Source organism: Artibeus jamaicensis, unplaced genomic scaffold (assembly GCF_021234435.1).
Source record: "Artibeus jamaicensis isolate MK-2021 breed Jamaican fruit bat unplaced genomic scaffold, CSHL_Jam_final contig_781, whole genome shotgun sequence".
NCBI lineage: Eukaryota > Metazoa > Chordata > Mammalia > Chiroptera > Phyllostomidae > Artibeus > Artibeus jamaicensis.
In genome coordinates, this window is record NW_026521968.1 from 6,833,170 (window position 1) to 6,853,920 (window position 20,751).

General features: G+C 40.7%; 2 protein-coding genes across 4 annotated transcripts in view; both read left to right on the top strand.

Moving 5' to 3' along the window:
• MYH10 (myosin heavy chain 10) overlaps positions 1-20,751 on the top strand; it is a 147,753-nt gene that overhangs the window by 54,656 nt on the left and 72,346 nt on the right. For all 3 annotated transcript variants that reach the window (XM_037164952.2, XM_037164953.2, XM_037164954.2), the window contains exons 6-8: positions 6,650-6,742; positions 17,901-17,964; positions 19,682-19,780. In XM_037164952.2, coding sequence (XP_037020847.2) covers positions 6,650-6,742; positions 17,901-17,964; positions 19,682-19,780 — 256 coding nt within the window. The remainder of the gene's footprint in view (positions 1-6,649; positions 6,743-17,900; positions 17,965-19,681; positions 19,781-20,751) is intronic.
• On the top strand, positions 4,810-5,367 carry LOC119063565 (ferritin light chain-like). The gene has a single exon (XM_053672657.1). It carries the CDS (start codon positions 4,860-4,862, stop codon positions 5,358-5,360), a length of 501 nt encoding a protein of 166 aa, XP_053528632.1. The 5' UTR covers positions 4,810-4,859; the 3' UTR covers positions 5,361-5,367.

Here is a 20,751-nt window from a genome sequence, read left to right on the forward strand (position 1 = left end):
ACATTGAATAGAAATAAAAGGGACACTGCCCACCCAGTTCTAGTGGGAAGGTTAACAGTTAGTCACTGCCCCCTGATGGCTAATGAGTGGTTTCATAGCTTGGTTTAGAGATCTTGGCACTGTTTAAATATGAAATGGCTCAACACAGGAATGATCAAACTTAGTGGTAATTTCCTAATTTAAGACCATTTTTGTATATTCTATGGTATTAGCTTTGTGTCAAGCTTTTTTTGTGATTCATCTGTGAGTTTCACAGACCCATTAGGACAGAGGATGCACCACAACACTGTTAGTGTGGTGGCCCCAACAGCAGGGACACGGGAGTGCCCACATCCACAGTTAATACCGCGACTATGAGGACACTTAACCCAAATGTTATTACCACCTTTCAGCTCCCCACCATCCCCTCCTCACATACTCCTAGCATGTCTTAGGGTCCCAGATTATACAGTCATTCATCAAATATTCCTGGCACATCATCTTGACTTGTTACTGACTGAGCTAGGTACAGGAGATAAAGCCGGTGACTACGCACACAAACTGGTGTGCCACAACAGGTTTTAAAACATGCAGTACTTGGCTATTTAGTTAGCGGCACTGACCTGTTCCCCTGAGACTGTCAAATTTTAAAAAATGACAATAGCCAACACAATAGTCGTCCAGTGTGAATGAGTCAAAATTAAACCTATTTATTGTCAGATCAGCAAAAACTACATTTTGGGGGTGCTGCAGAATTTTAGTAATTATATGTGCCACAAGATGAAAAATGTTGAAAATCGCTGCTATAAGCCAATAGGAAAAAGAATAGAATCAGGAGACATCTCTCTCTATCTTTGTCTTTCTCACTCACACACACACACACACACACACACACACACAAGGAAAAGAAATCAATAAATTTGACCCAAAGTATTCTTGTAGCCATGACTAGGAAAAATTAAAATGTGATATGCAATACTTGTTTCACCTCCAAAGTTAGGGAATTTTAAAGGCTATATATATGGCATATGGTGTTATTACTTAAAGCATTTACACTATGGTTTTATTTGGCAGGATAGTGTGTGATCTTGAGGAATCTGTATTCTAATTACTTGACCTAACAGTAGATGTTTAGTGTTGTAGAGGTAACACGCCCCGTGCATCAGCAGTTGGTTTTCTGGCGGTCGATGCACTCTGCTTACATACCCTGAGTGAGGTGACGTGGTCGCAGAGCCAGCACTCCAGGGCTTCTGTGGGATGTTAGCCATGGGCACACTGACAGAGGAGACCTCAAGGGGAAAGGCACTCGGTTCCGTCATTGAATGACAACTAACATTTTTAGTGATGACTCTCAGTCATTAAAGGTGGTTCAGGGCATCATATTTAAGAAATTTTGGTAGCATATAATATTTAGAAAAATTTACATTAGAAATAATCTGGTGTTTTGAAGTTAATAAACTAAAAGATTCACTGTAAAGGGAGCATATCATCTAATGCCAAGAAAGTGACCCAGTACTTTGTAGTGAGAAATTCATGTAGCTCAGGGCTCTTAAAAGGACTGGTTCCTGATGGTCTCAATTAAACACAATCATAGACCATAATTAAGACCTGTGAAAGCCTGGGCAATCCAGAAATATGCTAGGGAGTAGACGTAAGGAACATATCTCCTCACTGTGTCACGTGCCTCACCCTTAGGAACACTTCCTCACCTTTTCAGCTGAGTACAGGAAGCCAAACTAAGAATGAAGGCTGAGACTGTAATATGCATGGCATGTAGTTTTTGGATTGGATTAGGTTGGCCAAAAAGTTCATTTAGTTTTTTTCCATAAGATGACTCTAGTAGTACTTAGTTGTCTTTAACCTCATTTGAAAACATTTTTCTTAGATTGTATTATGACAGCTGTTCTATCAACATGCATTTTAAAAAATTTATCAAAATTGATGAATTTTTGTGTAGCTATTTTAATATTGAAGATAGAAGAAAATATGCAACATTTTTGGTATACTGTGCCTTTATTATTTCAACAAAGGTAAAAATGCAACTGAAATGAAAAAAAAGATTTGTGCAGTGTATAGAGAAGGTACTATGACTGGAATGTGTCAAAAGTAATTTGGGAAGTTTCATGCTGAAGATGCTTCACAGTTAGGTAGACCAGTTGAAGTTGGTAGCCACCAAATCAAGACATTGAGAGCAGTCATCATTTTCCCACACAGGATGTAGCCAACTACTCAGAATATCCAAATCAACAAAGTTATTGGTAAAAATGAAAAATACATCTTTTACTTTATGGGGAAAAACTAAACAGACTTTTTGGCCAGCCCAATATAATTAATCACATAGCAACTGGCTGTTAGTTAACAAATCTTATGTGAGGTTCTTTATATTCTTTTTTTCCTTAAAGACTCACATTTTCTAGTGGTTTTTACTACTTTCTTTTGTTAGGTCTAGAATACTGTGGGTATTTTAAAACATAGTGGTAAGATTTGTGTTTGGAAAAAGCAGATTGATTGAAATCATACAATATATTTCTGGAATGACATTCCAGGAACATGGCATCACTTTCTAGTGCTTTTATGGCCAGAAATGACATCATGCTTTCTCATACAGCTTTCTACTGTATTTCATGATTAAAGCACTTATTAATATACACACATCTTTTTGTGAAATCTGTTTTATAGCCTAATTTGTATATTTAAGACACTGATTGAAACACTTTATACTTAGCCTTTTAAATTTGACTTCTTAAATTAAGAAGTCAGTAGTATTGCCATCTTTGTCATATCCGATCATGGAGATAGATGAGGACATTGCCTGGTCTACATTATTAAAATAGTTTGAGAAACTTCCGGTCAAGATGGCGGCATGGGCAAACATGGCTTTCCTCTTCACACAATGACATCAAAATTACAACTAAAGTATACAGCAACCATCACTCAATACTGTCAGAAATTGAGTTGAATGGAAGTCTAACAACTACGAAGTTGAGTTGAATGGAAATCTGACAACTACAGAATTAAAGAAACCACATCCATCCAGACCGGTATGAGGGGCACAGATGAGGAACAGGTTAGTCCCACACCCACATGTAGTGGGTACAAATTCAGAAGGGATATCTCGGGAGCCAAGAGTCCTAGGCTCCCTGGCCCAGGGTTCCAGTTCCAGGAGGATAAGCCCCTACAACTTCTGACTGCAAAAACCCATGGGGATTGAGTTGGTAAAAGAAACTGCTGGAGCCCCAGGCAGTTCCTCTTAAAGAACCCACACACAGACTCACCTACCGGATTCACTCTGAGCTCCAGCACCAGAGCAGCAGCTTGAAAGGCACCACTGATATACAGGGAGAAACTGAAGTGTCTGGCTTCAAGGTGAACTGAGCCCATTTTCCCTTTTCTAAACTCTTCTCCCCACAAAGCCATTAAGCTGGTGCATATGAGACCCCATCAACCTGGGTAACATGGTTTGATCTGCCTTGGAGATCCCCAGAGACTCTGACCCACCCAACTTATGGGCCCACCAAAACTGCTTTTTTGTATGAATGGCTGGTCTTGGCTTATGCCTTACAACTTCCTAAATCCTATCAAATGAGCAACAGCAGGCCTCCATGAAACTCAGGCTGAGCCTCAGCAGTAGCCAGCTTAGATTCACAGCTTGGCTTTGCCTGGGAAATTCTAAGCCCAGCAGAGTAGCAGCCATCTCAGATTGCTCAATAGCTCAGGCAAGGTGACCCAGGCTAAAGATAGTGAGGGCTGACCTTGGCCTGTACCACCTGGGAAACCCCAGGGCCAGTGCACCCAGTGGATAGCTACAGACCACATTGGAGCACCACCATTCTGCCCTGCACAGCTAATCCTCCACTGGAGGTCAGGTTATGGTCAGTGGTCACAGCCAGACTTTGTAGCTAGCTGGCCTAGGTAAATTCTCCCATTGGTGTGCCAACAGCAACCAAGGCTCAACTACAAGAAGAGGGTGTACTCAGCCCACATGAAGGGTGCACCTCAAGTAACAGTAATATCCTTGGGTGATAGAGGAGGCTGTGTCACTGGACCCTACATGACACCTACTATGTGAAGCCACACTGCCAAGACACAGAGTCAAAGCAGACCTACCTACACAGAAACAAACACAAGGAGGCTGCCAAAAGGAGGAGATAAAGGAACATGGCCCAAATGAAAGAACAGATCAAAACTCCAGCAAAAGAGGTAAGCTAAATGGAGACAGACAAATCTATCAGATGCAGAGTTCAAAACACTGGTTATAAGGATGCCCAAGGAACTTAGTGAGGACCTCAACAGCGTAAGAAAGATCCAGTCAGAAACAAAGGATGCACTAATTGAAATGAACGATTTACAAGGAAACAACAGTAGAGTGGGTGAAGCCAAGAATCAGATCAATGATTTGGAACATAAGGAAGCAAACAAACAACTAATCAGAATAAGAAGGGAAAAGAATCCCCCAAAATGAGAATATAAGCAGCCTCTGGGACAAATTCAAGAGGTTCGACATTTGTATCATAGGAGTGCCAGAAGGAGGAAAGAGCAAAAAGTTGGAAATCTATTTGAAAAAATAATGGAAGAAAACTTACCTAATTTGGCAAAAGAAATAGACATGCAAGTCCAGGAAGCATAGAGAGTCCCAAACAAGATGTGAAGAGGCCCACTCCAAGACACGTAATGAAAATGCCAGACACAGTGCCCTCGGCGGTCCTGGGATCTGTCTCTTGCTTCAACAGGGTTTGGACAGAACAGACCTAGGGACACCCCTCCTTTCCAACTCCCTTCCACCTCCTTTTTTAGTGACCATCTTCGAAACCACCTCAGCCTCCGAGACCAGCTGGCACCGTTTTTTCGACCTTAATTCTTCACTGCCGAACATTTGTATCATGAGCTCCCAAATTCACCAGAATTATCCTACTGAGGTGGAGGCGGCCATCAACTGCCTGGCCAACGTGCATCTGCGGGCCTCCTACACCTACCTCTCTCTGGGCTTCTATTTCGACCCGGACGATGTGGCTCTGGAGGGAGTGGGCCACTTCTTCCGAGAGTTGGTGGAGAAGAAGCGTGAGGGCTCTGAGCGTCTCTTAAAGCTGCAAAACCAGCGCAGTTGCCGCATTCTTCTCCAGGATGTGGCGAAGCCTTCCCAAGATGAATGGGGTAAAACTCAGGACACCATGGAAGCAGCCTTGGCCTTGGAGAAGACCCCGAACCAGGCCCTTTTGGATCTGCATGCCCTGGCTTCTACCCACACAGACCCTCATCTCTGTGACTTCCTGGAGAACCATTTCCTCAACAAGGAGGTGAAGCTCCTCAAGAAGATGGGCGACCACCTGACTAACATCCATGGGCTGGGTGGCCCAAGCTGGGATGGGAGAGTATCTCTTTGAAAGACCAACCCTCAAGCACGACTAGAAAGCCTTTGGAGCGCAGAGACCTTCAAGGGGCCCCTCTGCATTTCCCTGGTGTCTGGCTTTTGTCTGAACCTCATAACCCTGGAACCCTCTCCCATGCATTGGACCAAATGGAAACAATAAAGCTTTCTGCAGCAAAAAAAAAGGAAGGAAGGAAGGAAGGAAGGAAGGAAGGAAGGAAGGAAGGAAGGAAGGAAGGAAGGAAGGAAGCCAGCCAAAGGTTATAAATAGAGACTCTTAAAAGCAGCAAGAGAGAGGTTAGTTACCTGCAGGGGAGTTCCCATAAGGCTGTCAGCTGATTTCTCAAAAGAAACTTCTCAGGCTAGAAGGGACTGACAAGGAATATTCAAAGTCATGAAGAGCAGGGACCTACAGCCAAGATTGTTCTACTCAGCAAAGCTATGGTTTAGAATTGAAGGGCAGATAAAGAGCTTCTCAGAGAAGAAAAAATTTAGAGTTCATTATCACCAAACCATTACTATATGAAATGTTAAAGGGACTTATTTAAGAAAAAGAAGATCAAAACTATTAATAATGTGGCAATAAATACATATCTGTCAACAATTATCTAAAAAGCAAATGAAGCATACAAGAAGAACAGAGACAGAATCATGGATATGGGGAGTGTTTTGATGGTTGCCAGATAGGAGAGGTGTGGGGATTAAGAAGTACTAATAGGTAGTTACAGAATAGCCGCGGGGATATAAAGTACAGTGTAGGAAATGGAGTAGCCAAAGAACTTATTTGCTTGATCCATGGACACGAGGGGGCAAAGGAGGAAAGATTGGGAACTGTTAACAGCATAATCAATAAAATATAACTTTAAAAATAAAATATGTGAAACCCTTGGAAAAATGGCAAGCTTTATACCATTAATTATAAGTATTAGTATATTCTTAATTAAAATGTCATGTTAAATTTCATTCTGTGAGAGCCAGTTTCTTTGTTTTTATTTTCAGAATCCTCTGCCTAACTTATTTGCCACCCTTTAATTTATCTCCTCTGTCAATGTGACATCTTCTTCGTGTGATCACTTTATAGATGCTATTTTTTTTCCTTCAGCAGAGTCTCTTGTGACCTAAAGTAAGAATCCAGTAAAGGTTGCTGGACAGCAAACTAAGTGATAGAAGTGAGGGAAAGAAACAGTTTTGTTTAGCTTTGTTTTTCCCCTGAGGACTGGGATCAAATCACTGGATTAACATGCATCTGCTGTGTGTGTGTGTGTGTGTGTGTGTGTGTGTGTGTGTGTGTGTGATGTCTTTTAGGGAGAACTTGAACGGCAGCTTTTGCAAGCTAATCCAATTCTGGAATCATTTGGAAATGCGAAGACTGTGAAAAATGATAACTCATCTCGTTTTGTAAGTTGAAAAGGATCAGAAACTTTTCATTCCTCAGTTCTCTAGTTAAATGTCTGCTATGATTAACTATACTTTCTAGAGTTTTAGAAGAAGCTAATTAATGTAGTATGAAAAAGTACTAGCTAATAGAAATATAATGCAAGTTCCCTGTAATTTAAAATTTTCTAGTAGGCATATTTTAAAAAGCAATGAAAGGGAAAAATGTGAAGATAATTATAATCACATTTATTCTATATAAATATATAATTATATATTATTGAATGGATATATATAATGATATAACCTCTCCGAGTTTAATTTATTACCTTTGATTGGGGATGATATATAATGCCTTTAGGGGGTTGGTGTGGAGATTTAAAGATGCTTGTTTTCTACTAAACCCAGTAGTGGGCAAAGTAAATGCTCAACAAATAAGGTTGGTATTCAATATAGTAAATTGTCCTTTTTGTACCTTACTGTTTCTATGACATATGGACTTCAGAATAATTTGTCATTACTATTACTTTTCTTTAAAAATTCTTCTTCCCCTGGCCAGGTCACTCAATCACTTGGAGCATTATTCCATACTCCAAAACATTGCTGGTTTGATTCCTGGTCAGGGCATGTACCTAGGCTGTGGGTTCAGTCCCTGGCCAGGGCATGTACAGAAAGTACCGTATTTTTCAGACTATAAGATGTGCACCCTCTCTCCGCTCATTTGGAAGGAATAATGGTTGTCACTGCTGGTGTTGAGTTCTGTTTACATTAACATTGGTGAAATATTGTTATTTATTTTATTAAATATTTTACCACATTTTTTTGCTTCAAATTTTTGTTTCCTATTTTCCTCCTCTAAAACCTAGGTGTGTCTTACAGTCCAAAAATATGGGTAACTGATGTTTCTGTCTTACATTGATGTTTCTCCTCTTCTCTTCTCTTCTCTTCTCTTCTCTTCTCTTCTCTTCTCTTCTCTTCTCTTCTTTTCTCTTCTCTCTTTCAAATTGATAAAAACATATCCTGGGATGAGCATTTAAAAAAAAAGTCTGTTCAACTATCTTAATTCGTTGAAAGCTTTACTTGCTCCTTCAGTGTGATCAACTATAACAGTTTGCCTGAGAATATTGTTGTAAGTGATAGCCACATTGGTATTAGTACGAGGATACCATCCTCCCCAGTCCACCTGCTCAGAATCAACCTTTAATGGCAAATCATCTCCAAACACCCATTCAACAAAGTAAAATGGGCATTCCTTCAGTAACTGTTTACTCTGGATTATAGTCATCAAGATTCAATGACCATTTCTGTGGTCATTTTGAAAAGGGTCTACAATTTCAGTTATTTCTACTTGAATTGTTTGAGTTAATTCTGTTTTTTCTCCTTCTGATATTAGAAGTATTGGCAAAAGTATTGGGAAATCTAAAATCATTGTCATACACTTTTTTATTCTGGAAATGTAAAGTCATGGGTTGCATGTAACCTTTCTGATGACATGGTCTCTTTGCTCAGTGGAAGTGACCAGATTCAAGATCACAGAGGGCCTGGTAAACAGAAAGGTAGCCCGACAGCCCTCTGAGTTTGCCAGGGTGGCCCTAAAAGCACCACAGACTGGGGACTTAAACCACAGAAATTAGTGTCCGCACGCTTAGAGGCTGGAAGTCTCCGGTTAAGGTGTTGGCAGGGTTGGTTTCTTCTCAGAAGACCTCTCCTCTTGGCTTGCAGGCGACCATCTTCTCCCTGTGACTTCAAGTGGTCTTCCCTCTGTGTGTGCCTGTGGCCTATTCTTACAAGGACCACCATCATTTTGGATAGGATTAGGAACCTCCATAATAACCTCATTTTAACTTCATTTCCTGTGAGAGACCTGATCTCCAAATATCCTCATGTTCTGAGGTGCTGGGAGTTAGTGCTTGAATATATGAACTAGAAGGATGGGGGCCAAATTTAGCCCATAACACCAGCAGAGAGAGTGGAAGTACAAGAGGCTTCCCAAGCTGTGTAACAAATAGGGATCTATTTGCTTGGAATATTGTTTATTCCTAGTAAGGCAAAATTTGACGATTCACTTAATCCACATTCATCTAGTAACTATTTTATTTTTTATGTACAAAGCGAGATAACAAATGTGCCTGTGGCAGTAGGAAGCCTGGCTGTGACTCCTGGATTTACAGAACATCTGGGGAAGCTGCACTTTGTTTACAGAGTTTCTGCCATTCCATGGGTCATCACCACTGAGCCTGAGCCACAATTAAATCTTAAAGTTTTCCTACCGAAAGCCCTGTGTTTAGCGGCTGTATCATGAGACAGAAGAAACAGTGAGCTGCCCGCTTAGGTATGTGAATCTCCGTGAAGATTTTCAAAGACTTCGTAGTGGAAAATATTTTATTTCACCACATAATCAAGTTACTAGTCCATTCCGACTTTCTCCCCTAAACAACACTTTAAATTCAGGAGGAAGAGTTTTGAGCTTGTTTGTCTCATTTTTGCACAGAAAAGATAAATTGCTACTAATCAGTCGTTTGTGTCTTAGAATGTAGTGATTCTGTTAGTAAGTGGTAAGGGTTCATATACTTGCCAGGGTTTCTGCATTTGAGACAGTCAGAAGTGCAATTCTGTGTCAGTGACCATTGCTGTATAACAAACTACCCTAAAACCTAGTGACTTAAACAGAGTCCCTGTGCGGTGGGTGGTTCTGGCTCAGGATCTCTCATGAGGTTGTCGTGTAGATGTTGTTGGCTAGAGCTACAGCATCTTCTTCCAAGCTTACTGAGGTAGCTTTTGTCAAGGAGCCTCAGTTCCTCGGAGTGGTCGCCTTCGGTCCTCACCTTGAAGGCCTCTCCATAGAGCTGCATGCTCCTGATATGACCCCTGGCCTCCTCCCAGAGCAAATGCTCCAAGAAGGCAAGACATGAGCCACACAGCGTTTTTATGACCCCACCTCGGAAGTCACAGGCCATAACATATTCTATTGGTCACACAGACCCACCCCAACACAGTGTGTGAGGGAACTACATAGTGGTGTGGATATCAGAAGGTAGGGGTTATTCGACTCACCTTGGGAATTGGCTACCCCAAATCATTAGTGAGATTTCCATGCTGATATATGTAGGTTATAATCTCTAATTTGCAACATTTTGGATCAGTACTTCTCCACTGCGGACCCCCCAGGGGGCATTTCGTAGTGTCTGGGGACAGTTTTGGTGGTTCAACTCAGGCAGTGGGTAGTGTGTGCATCTGGCGTCTGCTGGGTAGAGGCCGGGGTTGCCACCAAACATCTGTGGTGCACAGGCAGGCCCTGCAGCAGCGGGTTACCGAGCCCAAAATGTCAGGCATGTCGAGGTTGAGAAACCTTGCTGTAGCTTGTTCCTTTAAATTATAGTCTAAATTAGGGTAGTTAACTTGCCGAAATTTATTTGCAAAATAACTACTATACATGAATCTACTTAATGCTTGTTATTTATATATCCTAGTTCAAAGATTAACAGTTCTGGTAGGAACTCGTATGTTCCATTGGTAGGAAGAATTCCTTAGACTGTTTACTAGCAAGATTGATTCTAGGCAGAATCCCCCATCCGATCTAAATTCTCAGCAAACCCTGTTTCAGTTGAAGACCCACCTACCACAGTGCATGTGCTGCTGTGCAATAATCTGTAAGTGTGCTCAGTCTAATACATTGAAAGCTAATCATTTTAGAAAAAAAATTTTTTTTTAGAAAAGATATTTTTGATTAAGGCAATATTCTTAGACATAGCTCTTCAACCAAGGAACAAAGGTATCTTTAAATTGTTGACTTTGGGCTTTAATTTTTAGAAAATCAACTTTATATTGATTAGGATAATATCTTTTTAAAAGAAAGCTTAGTAGCTGGCTACTGCTGTCTTAAGGCATTGACTACACAAGACTATGACAAGTGGCGATTTTAGTGATTCCATAAAAAAATAGTGAAGTAATTGGTTCCACTGATTGACTGAGGTTCGGGTAAAACATCCCTTTAGCAGTTGTCCATGGGTGTTGCCAACACTTTGGTTCTCAGGGGTTTAGAGAATAGCCAGTATTGGCTCATTTTTTAATTAAATTTTGTATAATTTATGTATATATGTTTTGTTGTTATTGTGCATTTTGGTTCATTATTAAGCACCTATTCCTTGCCAGGCACCATGCTGCCTATGTGTTATCTCTACTTGGATGTCTAATACACTTCTCGGATTCAACATACTCCACACGGAACTTTTTTTTCCTGTTCAAAATTTGTTTAAGTCTTATCGTCAATATATGGTACCATCAAATCACCTAGTTGCTTAAGCATAAAATTTTTAAAAATCTATAAGAACAAAATACCTAAGAGTCACCCTTCATTCAGCCTCTTTCTTGAGGGCCATGTCCAGGCCAGGGGTAAACCCTGTTGGTTACACTTCCAGCATGTATTTCAGATCTGTCCACATTTCTCCTTCTCCCTCTCTTAAGCACCGAGTTAGTCTAAAACCCTATCTGAGGAATTTCGTCTGTTCTCTATCACAGTGTCTTACTGACCTCTCTCATAGCCCTAATCATAATCTATAGTTAATTTCTCTGCTTATGTCTGGCTTTCCTGTGAGAATGTGAGATCTCTGCTAGGGAGCTGCCACGTTTTCTGGATCCCCAGTTTCTGTCTGTGCCTCTCACACATGAGTACATAGCGGTTGTGGGATCCCTTTAGTTGAAAGGCCTGCTAAGTGCTGGACACTCTTCTAAGCCCTGGGAATATGTCAGGGGGTGAAAACCAGTCTCTAGTCTCATAGAGCTCACCTTCATTTGGATTTTACCTTTAATCTACTTTCAGTGACATGCCATAAGGTAGAGCTGAGCTCAGGGAGCATGTTGTGTGTGCATGCTCCCGTGTTCCAAGGAATGGCAGATGTGCCAGATGTGTTTGGAGTATGTGGCAGAGGCGGTGACTCTGGACAGGACAGGCCTTGGGTTGGGACTGGTGTTAGACCTCATACTGAAAGAGTAATGAGATATCAGAAAAGTGAGTTGGGTTTACAGTGGAATTTCATGTAGTCAGTATTTACAAACCACAGCCTTGCAGTGAAAAATATTTGAAACTGTAAACTGGGTAAGCTTTAGTACCCATTTGTTTCCATTTCTTTGATCTGAAATAGACAAGTAATTTCCTGAAGAATATCTTTCTTTCCAAGCTGCTAACATACGGTTTGTATTAAGGGGGATTCCTTAGGAGAGCATTACCTTATGAAAATAATCGTTTACAGTTACTCCAGTTCTCAGCTTATGGGGAAGTAAAATGCAGTCCAGATGGAGGGGATCTTACATAAAATGAATCTCTTGTAATGAAACTTTAAAAACAGGGATTTCAATTTCAAAAAGATTGTATCGGCAGATGCATCTTCCTTCAGAAAAGCTTTAGTAGAAATCACTTCCTGTATTTGTGCAAATCTTTTTTTCCAGACTTATGTAAGCCACTTTGGCTATTCCCAAGTTTATGTGCCTTTGGTAATTAGCTTCCAATAGTTACAGCTATATCAAGGCTCTAGGTATACTACCTACCACTTGGCTACCAGATTACAATGAAAGAGAGAATTCTGCACCCTCACATACTTCGTTTAGCAAGCAGACATCAAAAAAGGTTTTGTGAGTAAATTGGATGCAGCCCCTACTCTGTCATTAGTGCTCTCACCTACCTTTCCCTGAAGATTTACTGATGCAAATGGGACAGTGTCAGAGACAGGTGTGGTTTGTACCAGGCAACCAGCATCCTCCAAATCGGTGGCTGCACATAGCCATTTTTTCCCTTTTAAAAATTGTATTTTATTGATTATGCTACTAGAGTTTTTTCCCCTTTGCCCTCCTCCACCCAGCACCACCACCACTCCCAGGCAATCCCCACACCGTTGTTCACGTCCATGGGCCATGCATGTAGGTTCTTTGGCTACTCCTTTTCTTATACTGTACCAAGGTCAGCCCCCACCTGTGTTCTGCCCAGGGCCACACTGCCTGAGCTATTAAGCAATCTGAGAAGGCTGCTACTTACACTCTTCACTTGAAGATCCCCAAGTGAAGCCAAGCTGTGAATCTAGGCTGGCTGCTGCTAGTGCAGAGCCTGGGGCCACTTGGCAAGAGGTACAGGGGCTGGGGGCTCCCTGAGACTGGCTGCTGCTTGTTTGAGAGGATTTAGGATGTTGTGAAACATGAGCCCAGACCAGCCATTCAGGACATGGCCATTTGAGTGGAGCCCTAGACAGCCTTCCATCACTACAGACTCCAGGCCTTCCTGAGTCTTCGATACCTTGTTCATGCCGGAGTGGGGTGAAGGGTGGGCTATGTATTTCTAATCAGTCCATGTCTCTTAATGCCACTCATTTTACCCCAGGAATTTTTAATATTCATGATACTAAATAATAAAGCTACTTAGTTCATACAAAACTCATTACCAAAGCTTCTGGGGTAGTTTGGAGATTAGGATAGCAGAAGCATATAAAATAGTCATAAAATAGTCATTCTGGTCTTTAGGTAAAATTCTAGCTAATTACTCCTAGAATGGGTTTTCCCATTTACAGTGAAGAGCTGCCTCTAGACAGTGAAGGTTTTTAGTGGAGTAACTAGCACACATACATAGCACACTATGCTGGCATGTTTTAAAGTAAATTACAGCCCTGGCCAGTGTGGCTCAGTTGGTTGGAGCATAGTCCTGTGGCTGAAGGGTTGCTGGTTCAGTTCCGAACCCAGCTGTGTTCAGGTGCAAATGGAAGGCACCCAATCAATGTTTCTCTCTCTCATCCATGTTTCCCTTTCTCTCCCTTCATCTCTCTCTAAAGGCAATGAAAAATGCCATCAGGTGAGGATTTTAAAAAAGTAAATTACAGATTTTATTTTATAACAACTTTAAATACCAGATTAGGAAGGAGAAAAATATTTTCAAAGTGTGAAACAAACCTGCATTACCCTGTAGTACATTGCTGACAATCTAGGTTTAATTACTACAGATACATTGTAACCACCCAGACAAAAAGATCTAGAAAATTAATGTGGATTCAAAAGGAATAACATTTTAATAAGATAATTTTCTTATTATTTTCTTTTTTAAAGTATATTTTATTGATTATGCCATTACAGTTGTCCCATTTTTCCCCTTCACTCCCCTCCACCCTGCACACCCCCTCCCACCCGCATTCATCTCCAAGTGTCATACTTATAAGTTCTTTAGCATCTACATTTCCCATACTATTCATACCCTCCCCCTGTCTATTTTCTACCTACCATCTATGCTCCTTGTTCTCTGTACATTCTCCCCCCTTCTCCTCCTCCCACTCCCCTGATAGCTGTCCTCTTAGTTTGCTTTTGTTTTAGGTGTGGTTCTTAATAACTGTGAGTTTGCTCTCCTTTCACTGTTCATATTTTTCATCTTCTTTCTCTTAGATAAGTCCCTTTAACATTTCATATAATAAGGGCTTGGTGATGATGAACTCCTTGAATTTGATCTTATCTGAGAAGCCCTTTATCTGTCCTTCCATTCTAAATTAAAGCTTTGCTGGATAGAGCAATCTTGAATGTAGGTCTTTGGATTTCATGACTTGGAATACTTCTTTCCAGCCCCTTCTTGCCTGTAGGGTCTCTTTTGAGAAATCAGCTGACAGTCTGATGGGAACTCCTTTGTAGGTGACTGTCCCCTTATCTCTTGCTGCTTCTAGAATTCTCTCCTTCATTTTAATTTTGGCTAATGTAATTATGATGTGCCTTGGTGTGTTCCTTCTTGGGTCCAAGTTCTTTGGGACTCTAAGTTTTCCACTCGTGGCTGTTCCTCTTCCCCTTCTGGTACCCCTATAATTTGGATTTGGAGCATTTAAAGATGTCCTGGAGGTTTCTTAGCCTCTCCTCATTTTTTTGAATTCTTGTTTCTTCATTCTTTTTGGTTTGGTCATTTTTTTTCTCCCTTCTGGTCCACTCCCTTGATTTGAGTCCCAGTTTCCTTTCCATCACTATTGGTTTCCTGTGCATTTCCCTTCATCTCAATTAGTTTAGCCTTCATTTGTTCCTCTAATTTGTGACTAAAATCAACCAGTTCTGTGAGCATCCTGATCACCAGTGCTTTGAACTGTGCATCTTATAGGTTGGCTATCTCTTCGTCACTTAGTTGTGTTTTTTCTGGAGCTCTGATCTGTTCTTTCATTTGGGCCATTTTTTTTTTTGTCTTGATGCACCTGTTAGGTATGAGGGGCAGAGCCTTAGATGTTCGCCTGGGTGGGGCAACCCAGTCGCTGGGTTGTGATGCTGCATGTGGGGAAGGTGTCTGAGAGGGAACAATGGCACTTGCTCGACTCTCTGCCGGATTTCAGTCACTTCCCCCACTTCCCCCAAGCAAACTGGGCCTTTCTGGTGCTGATTCCCAGGTGGGTGGGCCTGTGTACATTCTAGGACCCCGTGGGTCTCTCCAACAAACTGTACTCTGAGGTTGGGAATCTCTCCCAGCACCTCAACCCCCACAGGTGTTTTCAGTCAGTGTTTTGAGGCCTTATTTCCCCACACTAGGGCCCTGGGTTGAGTGGTCTGTCTCGCTCCTCAGTTTCGCCTGGTTTATCTGTGTGAATGTGGGACGCCCGGCCCTCCAGCTGCCTTGTGCGCTGTGCCCCTCCACAATCCACAGCCTGGCTGTCTGCCTGCTGCTGCTGTTATGTCCACATGGGATCCACCAGCCACCACTTTTTTTTGTGTGTGAGAGTGTGTGTGTGTGTGTGTGTGTGTGTGTGTGTGTGTGTGTGTGTAGACCCCTTTCTGCCCCGCCCCTCCTACCTGTCTGGATGACTGCGTCTACTTTAACTCCTTGGTTGTCGGACTTCCATACAGTTCAATATTCTGTCAGTTCTGGTTGTTATTTTGTTTCTAAATTATTGTTGTCCTTATTTTGGTTGTGTGAGGAGGCCCAGTGTGTCTATCTACGCCTCCATCTTGGCCAAAAGTCTTCTTATTTTCTTGACAATATGTCAATATATCCAGGTTGTCCAATTGCAACTTTTAAGTGAAGTTTTTGATTTCTGTTTTACATACAGGAGAGGATTCTAGTTGTTACTGCCCAGAGCTCTGGCAGGGAGTGCGTAGCCTCAGTGGTTCTTGGATTGGCATTCAACACATGTGTGACGTCAAATGCGTGCTCTATAATTCATACATAATGTACTTGTCATGTTTTTGGCTTTTTTCTTTTTGTTTTTATAGCTGAAATTCTAGTCGAATAGTCTGAGTACCATAATCTAACCTGTGGAAATCGTATACAGAGGGGGCACTTTTACCACCAGTTTGTTTACATAATGTTTAAAAGATTAGCAGACCCACTTCAAAGAAAAACTCTTTTTTCCATTTTAGTCTAGATCTGTATTTTAGTAAAAATGTTAATTCTGAAAGAATACTTATCATTGAAGAATAGGCTTTTTAACTTAAACATTTTATTTCACCCCTTCCAAAGAGGAAGCGATTTTGTAGTCCACGGCCTGCTTCTTGGCTACTTTGTCGGGCTCATCAACGTCCTGGACTGTTTGGGGATGTTCAGTAAACTGTTTCTTTTTAGTCCTGAAATTTCACTTTGTCAAGTTATCAAATGGCTTGGATAGATCTCATAATGTAACTGAATGTGAAAGTCACTTAGCATAGAGAGTTGATGATTTTCAACTTTGTAAGGTTTTCGTTTTGTTAAAATGTTTTCAAAAGAATCAATTTTAGAAGTTTTGGCTTATAACCGGGACTTATTAGTTACTAAGTATGCTGTTTTGTGAGACTCTCGGTTTCTTTGGGGTCTGGATAGAAGAAGCCGGGGGAGGGCAGAGGAGAGTTGGAGGGCTCCCCTAATCCACTCTCCCTCCTCCCCACACGGCAGGCTTCCACTGTCCCATCTCTGCCCTCATTCTGTCCCTTTTTCATTACTCTCTGCCTGACCATTCTCATTTAGCCAAAAGCTACCTCTTTGCACTCTCCGTGTTGGCTGGAACAGTGGTGGGCACCAGTCAGCTACAAGAAGAAAGGGAGCAAGCAGAGTTGACGGGGGTACCAATGATGAAATCAGATGTTGTATGTTGGTGACTTCTTTTATTCAAGTTACTGACCACATGTATAAATTATTTTGAGACATTTTTTTTTAGCTTACCTGTTCAAAAAGCCAAAACCCTTTGTTTCTTCCACTTCTCCCTTGACTTTCTTTTCTATTTTATAATTTCCCTAGAAGTAAGGAAAAAAATAAATTTACTTAGTATAAAATGAGGTAATGTTCAGTTTTATATTTTAAATTTATTAGAGTTCTAAGTTATCAATATAATAACTTTGTCTTATTTGTCAAGATTATCTTGTTTAATGAATTTGGACATCTAATTTAGGTGATCAGGAAAAATGAATAGGAAATACTATAAGAAATAGAAAGCTTAAACAGCATGTTGATATATACATAATAAAAAGTTAGACATGTTGAAATCGGAAAGTCTGTATCTCTATGTAATGAATTCTTTATTTTCTTAAGTGAGAATTATGTGATGCCATATGATTTTGATTAACCTTTCTGCAGTGTTAAAATGAGTTTGAGAAAGTTTTTCCTTAAATAGTTACATTGACAATGTATTCCTTGCAACTTTAAGTAATAATGTTGTCTTTTGACTACTGTCTCTTAAAAATAGCAATTTATTATTAACTTGATGAAGTAGTGTATAGATAATACAGCTGTTTAAAATGTGTAAAGAATTTTAATGCACAGTATAACATCAAGACCCGATTTTAGTTTCTGAGTTTCTTTTTTGAGGCGTTCCAAGTATTTATAAGGCCTAATTATTTTTTATCTATTCTTTTTAGGGTCTTTTGAAGAACAAAGACAAAATTTTTTTTGGGGGGGTGGCTTAAGCAATGGGTATCTAAGGTAGTTTCAATTTTCTCCCAGTTCATAAGGCTGACATCAATTTTTTAAAAGTTCTTGACTATTAGAGTTTCACTTTTATTATGCTATAGTCCAGGAAGGTTGCCTGGCCTACTGCTACTGTTTTGGAATTTACTGAGGCTTTTTCTTTCTTCTTTTTCATTTGAGGCAATAGTTAAGGTTCATTTATGTAACCAACTCATGGATACTTTGCAGGGCACCTGGGCTTATTATTTTATGATAGTATTCAGATCCTGTATGTCCTTATTTATTTTCAGTTTCTTCTTTGTAATTTATTTTCAGGGCAAATTTATTCGGATCAACTTTGATGTAACTGGCTATATCGTTGGGGCCAACATTGAAACATGTATCCTTTTTCAGACAGTATAATCCAAGCTAAAGAGTCATCTAATCCTCCCCTGGCCACAGAGCAGCCCTTTGTGATATCACTCCCACGATCAAGATGTTAGACTCCAGCCCAGAGAGACTTCGACCTGGTCAGATACTTCCAGCTACTGAATATTAAGTCCAAAGTGATGTTTAATTGTTGTTTGTTTGTAACGCCAGGTTGTAACCTAATGACATGGCCGAGGAGGTGGAGAGCCCTGCTGAGGCAAGGATTACCTGACGGTCGTTATATGGAGCTACTCTTCAGTTGCTGTTGTGTCCACTTGCTTTTTACCGTCCGTCTCTGAGGTTCATAGGGTGGGCATGTGCCCATTGAAATGAGCCTTATACAATAAAAGTACAGAGTTAAAGCAATTTCAGGTAGTGTTAAGCAAAATAAAACTAAAGGGGAAAAATAAATACATAGACTAGTCCTAAGAAATGATAGGTCTACATAGAATTAATTGAAGAGATAGTAAAATAGAAATGGTTCTGGATTGGTACTGTGCCGGTTAGGAAGGGCTGCAGATGACAGGTCCTGATGCTTGTTAGAGTGACTTCCAGTGATAGCAGTGTGTTGTTCCTGTCCCTCAGTTACAGGATAGATCGACATTTTCTTGTGAATACAGAACTGTGTTTCACATTTCTAAATACATTCAGCCAGAAAACACAAACACTTGAAAATGATGGGACTGGCGCTCGAGTTTCTTCTCATTGGTTTGCTGTGGCATCATTCATCTGAGTGTGCTTTTTACCAAATGTGGAGGATGTGTTTGGTATAGTGTGATTTAAATTTCAGGCCGTGGGGCACAAACAGAATTAAATCAGTTGGTGGCCCCAGCAGTGGCGGTCATCTTCCCAAGCAGTGAAACGGGGGGGGGGGGTGTGAGAGCCCAGTGTGACTGTGGACCCAGTGACAGCCCGGGAGCAGCAAGGCAGGGCGGACCAAACAGGTCTCAGGCACGTGCTTCGAATACACAAGCAGGTGTGCGTGCTCCGAAGGAGGAACTGACTGGGGCAGGGCAGCTTGCACCGTGGAAGCCCGGCCAGAGTGGGCAGCGGCAGGCTCCAAGTCCTGGCAGTGGCGGGTCTCTAGAGTGTATGTGGAAGGAAGGCCAATAGGTCTTCCAGTCCTGGGTCTCTTGAGGCATCGTGTAGAAAATGTGCGTGAGGTGATGGGTGGTAAGTGGCTGGCACCACTTCTGTGAAGCTTTTGATGAGGGGGGGCTCTCATGGGTAGCCCAGTGGAGAAGCACATGTATTTTGGAGTTTGAGTTTTGATTCCTAGCTCTAACACTTACTACCTTTGCTATTTTAAGTAATGTCTTTGTGTCTTGGTTTCCTTACTTGTAAAATTGTGATAATTCTGATATTATAAGGCTTTTCCTGTCTTAAATAACTCAACATCATTTTTTATAGATTCTTACAGTCCCTTGTATGGTGCTGTGTTCTTTGAATATAATACAGGTCAGGAGCAGTGTGGGGCTGAGTGGGTGTGGGGAGCACGCTGAGCTTTACACTCCCTATTAGTCCAGTAGTGAGAAACATAAGCTGCATGTATTTTCTTTCTTTTCTTTGTTTACAAAGTTTCTTGCAGGTTAGTTGATATATATCAGAGAGAGAAAATGTTTTATAAATTAAAGAGCCACAGGAAGAGCACCACCTTTTCAATTTAACCCTTAACCGTCTTTGCTCAGACCTTCTGGAAAAATCTCGTGCTGTTCGTCAAGCAAAGGATGAGCGTACTTTTCATATCTTTTACCAGCTGTTATCCGGAGCAGGAGAACACCTGAAGTGTACGTTACAACATTTTTTACTATTTCACATTCATTTAAATATCTGTTAATGTTAATTTTTTTTTCGAGAGGGAAACATTTGGGGAAATAAATGTCTCTCAAAATTCTAGCTGGTCACATTATGAATATGAAAATGAAACTGAATTTCAGTGCCCAGGGGGAAATACTTTTAAGTGGCAGGCATATGGGTGCTGTTATGTTATTTCTTGTCCTTTTGCTTCTCTTTAAAACATCTCATTAAATGAGAAGAGAAATGATGCATTTTCATAAGGTTTCTGTGTCAACATTTATATAAATATAAGAAAAAAATTAATTTCCTTAAAAAATTTAGTTGAATAAACATTTGTATTACTAGATTAACCATTAAATATATGTTATGCTTCTACCAGTAGTAAGAAGAGCCTATGGTAGATTTTCTTTCTTTCTGTGGTTTTTTGTGGGTTTTTGTTTTTTGTTGTTGTTGGGGGTTTTTTGGTCATGAATCACAAGAACTAGATGCGTGGGCCTGAGCAGGGTAAAATGTAGAATTCTGTTCTGGATCAGAAATTTGCTGGGTATTTGAGGGAGAAGAGAAGATGCACAACTTTCTGGTTTTTCTTGAGTCTCAAATTCAATGCTTTTGTGTGACAGTTATATACGTTCTCTAACTCTCACAAATAGATACATGCACAGCTCTGCTTTTCCCATCAGAGGTGTAGGCTTTCTCAATAAAATGCTTTTGCTGTGAAAGCACTGAACCCAGAAGTTGATTAGAAGACCTGCAAAGGGTTGAATGTAATTTCAACTCCTTAACAGTTAAGGAGTGGTTACATTTATACAGTCCTAAAATTACGTTATAGCAAGCGATGCTGAAGAGAAGAAAACCCTTAGGCTACCAGATGGTGAGTTAACTCTGCAATAGTAATGATCAAAAAAGTAAAATCAAAGTGTTAAAGATAGAGAAAAAGAAAGCAAGCAGTACACAGTTGAAG

Excerpts from the sequence above, each read along its gene's own strand:
- LOC119063565 (XM_053672657.1), top strand. The coding sequence starts at position 4,860 with ATGAGCTCCCAAATTCACCAGAATTATCCTACTGAGGTGGAGGCGGCC.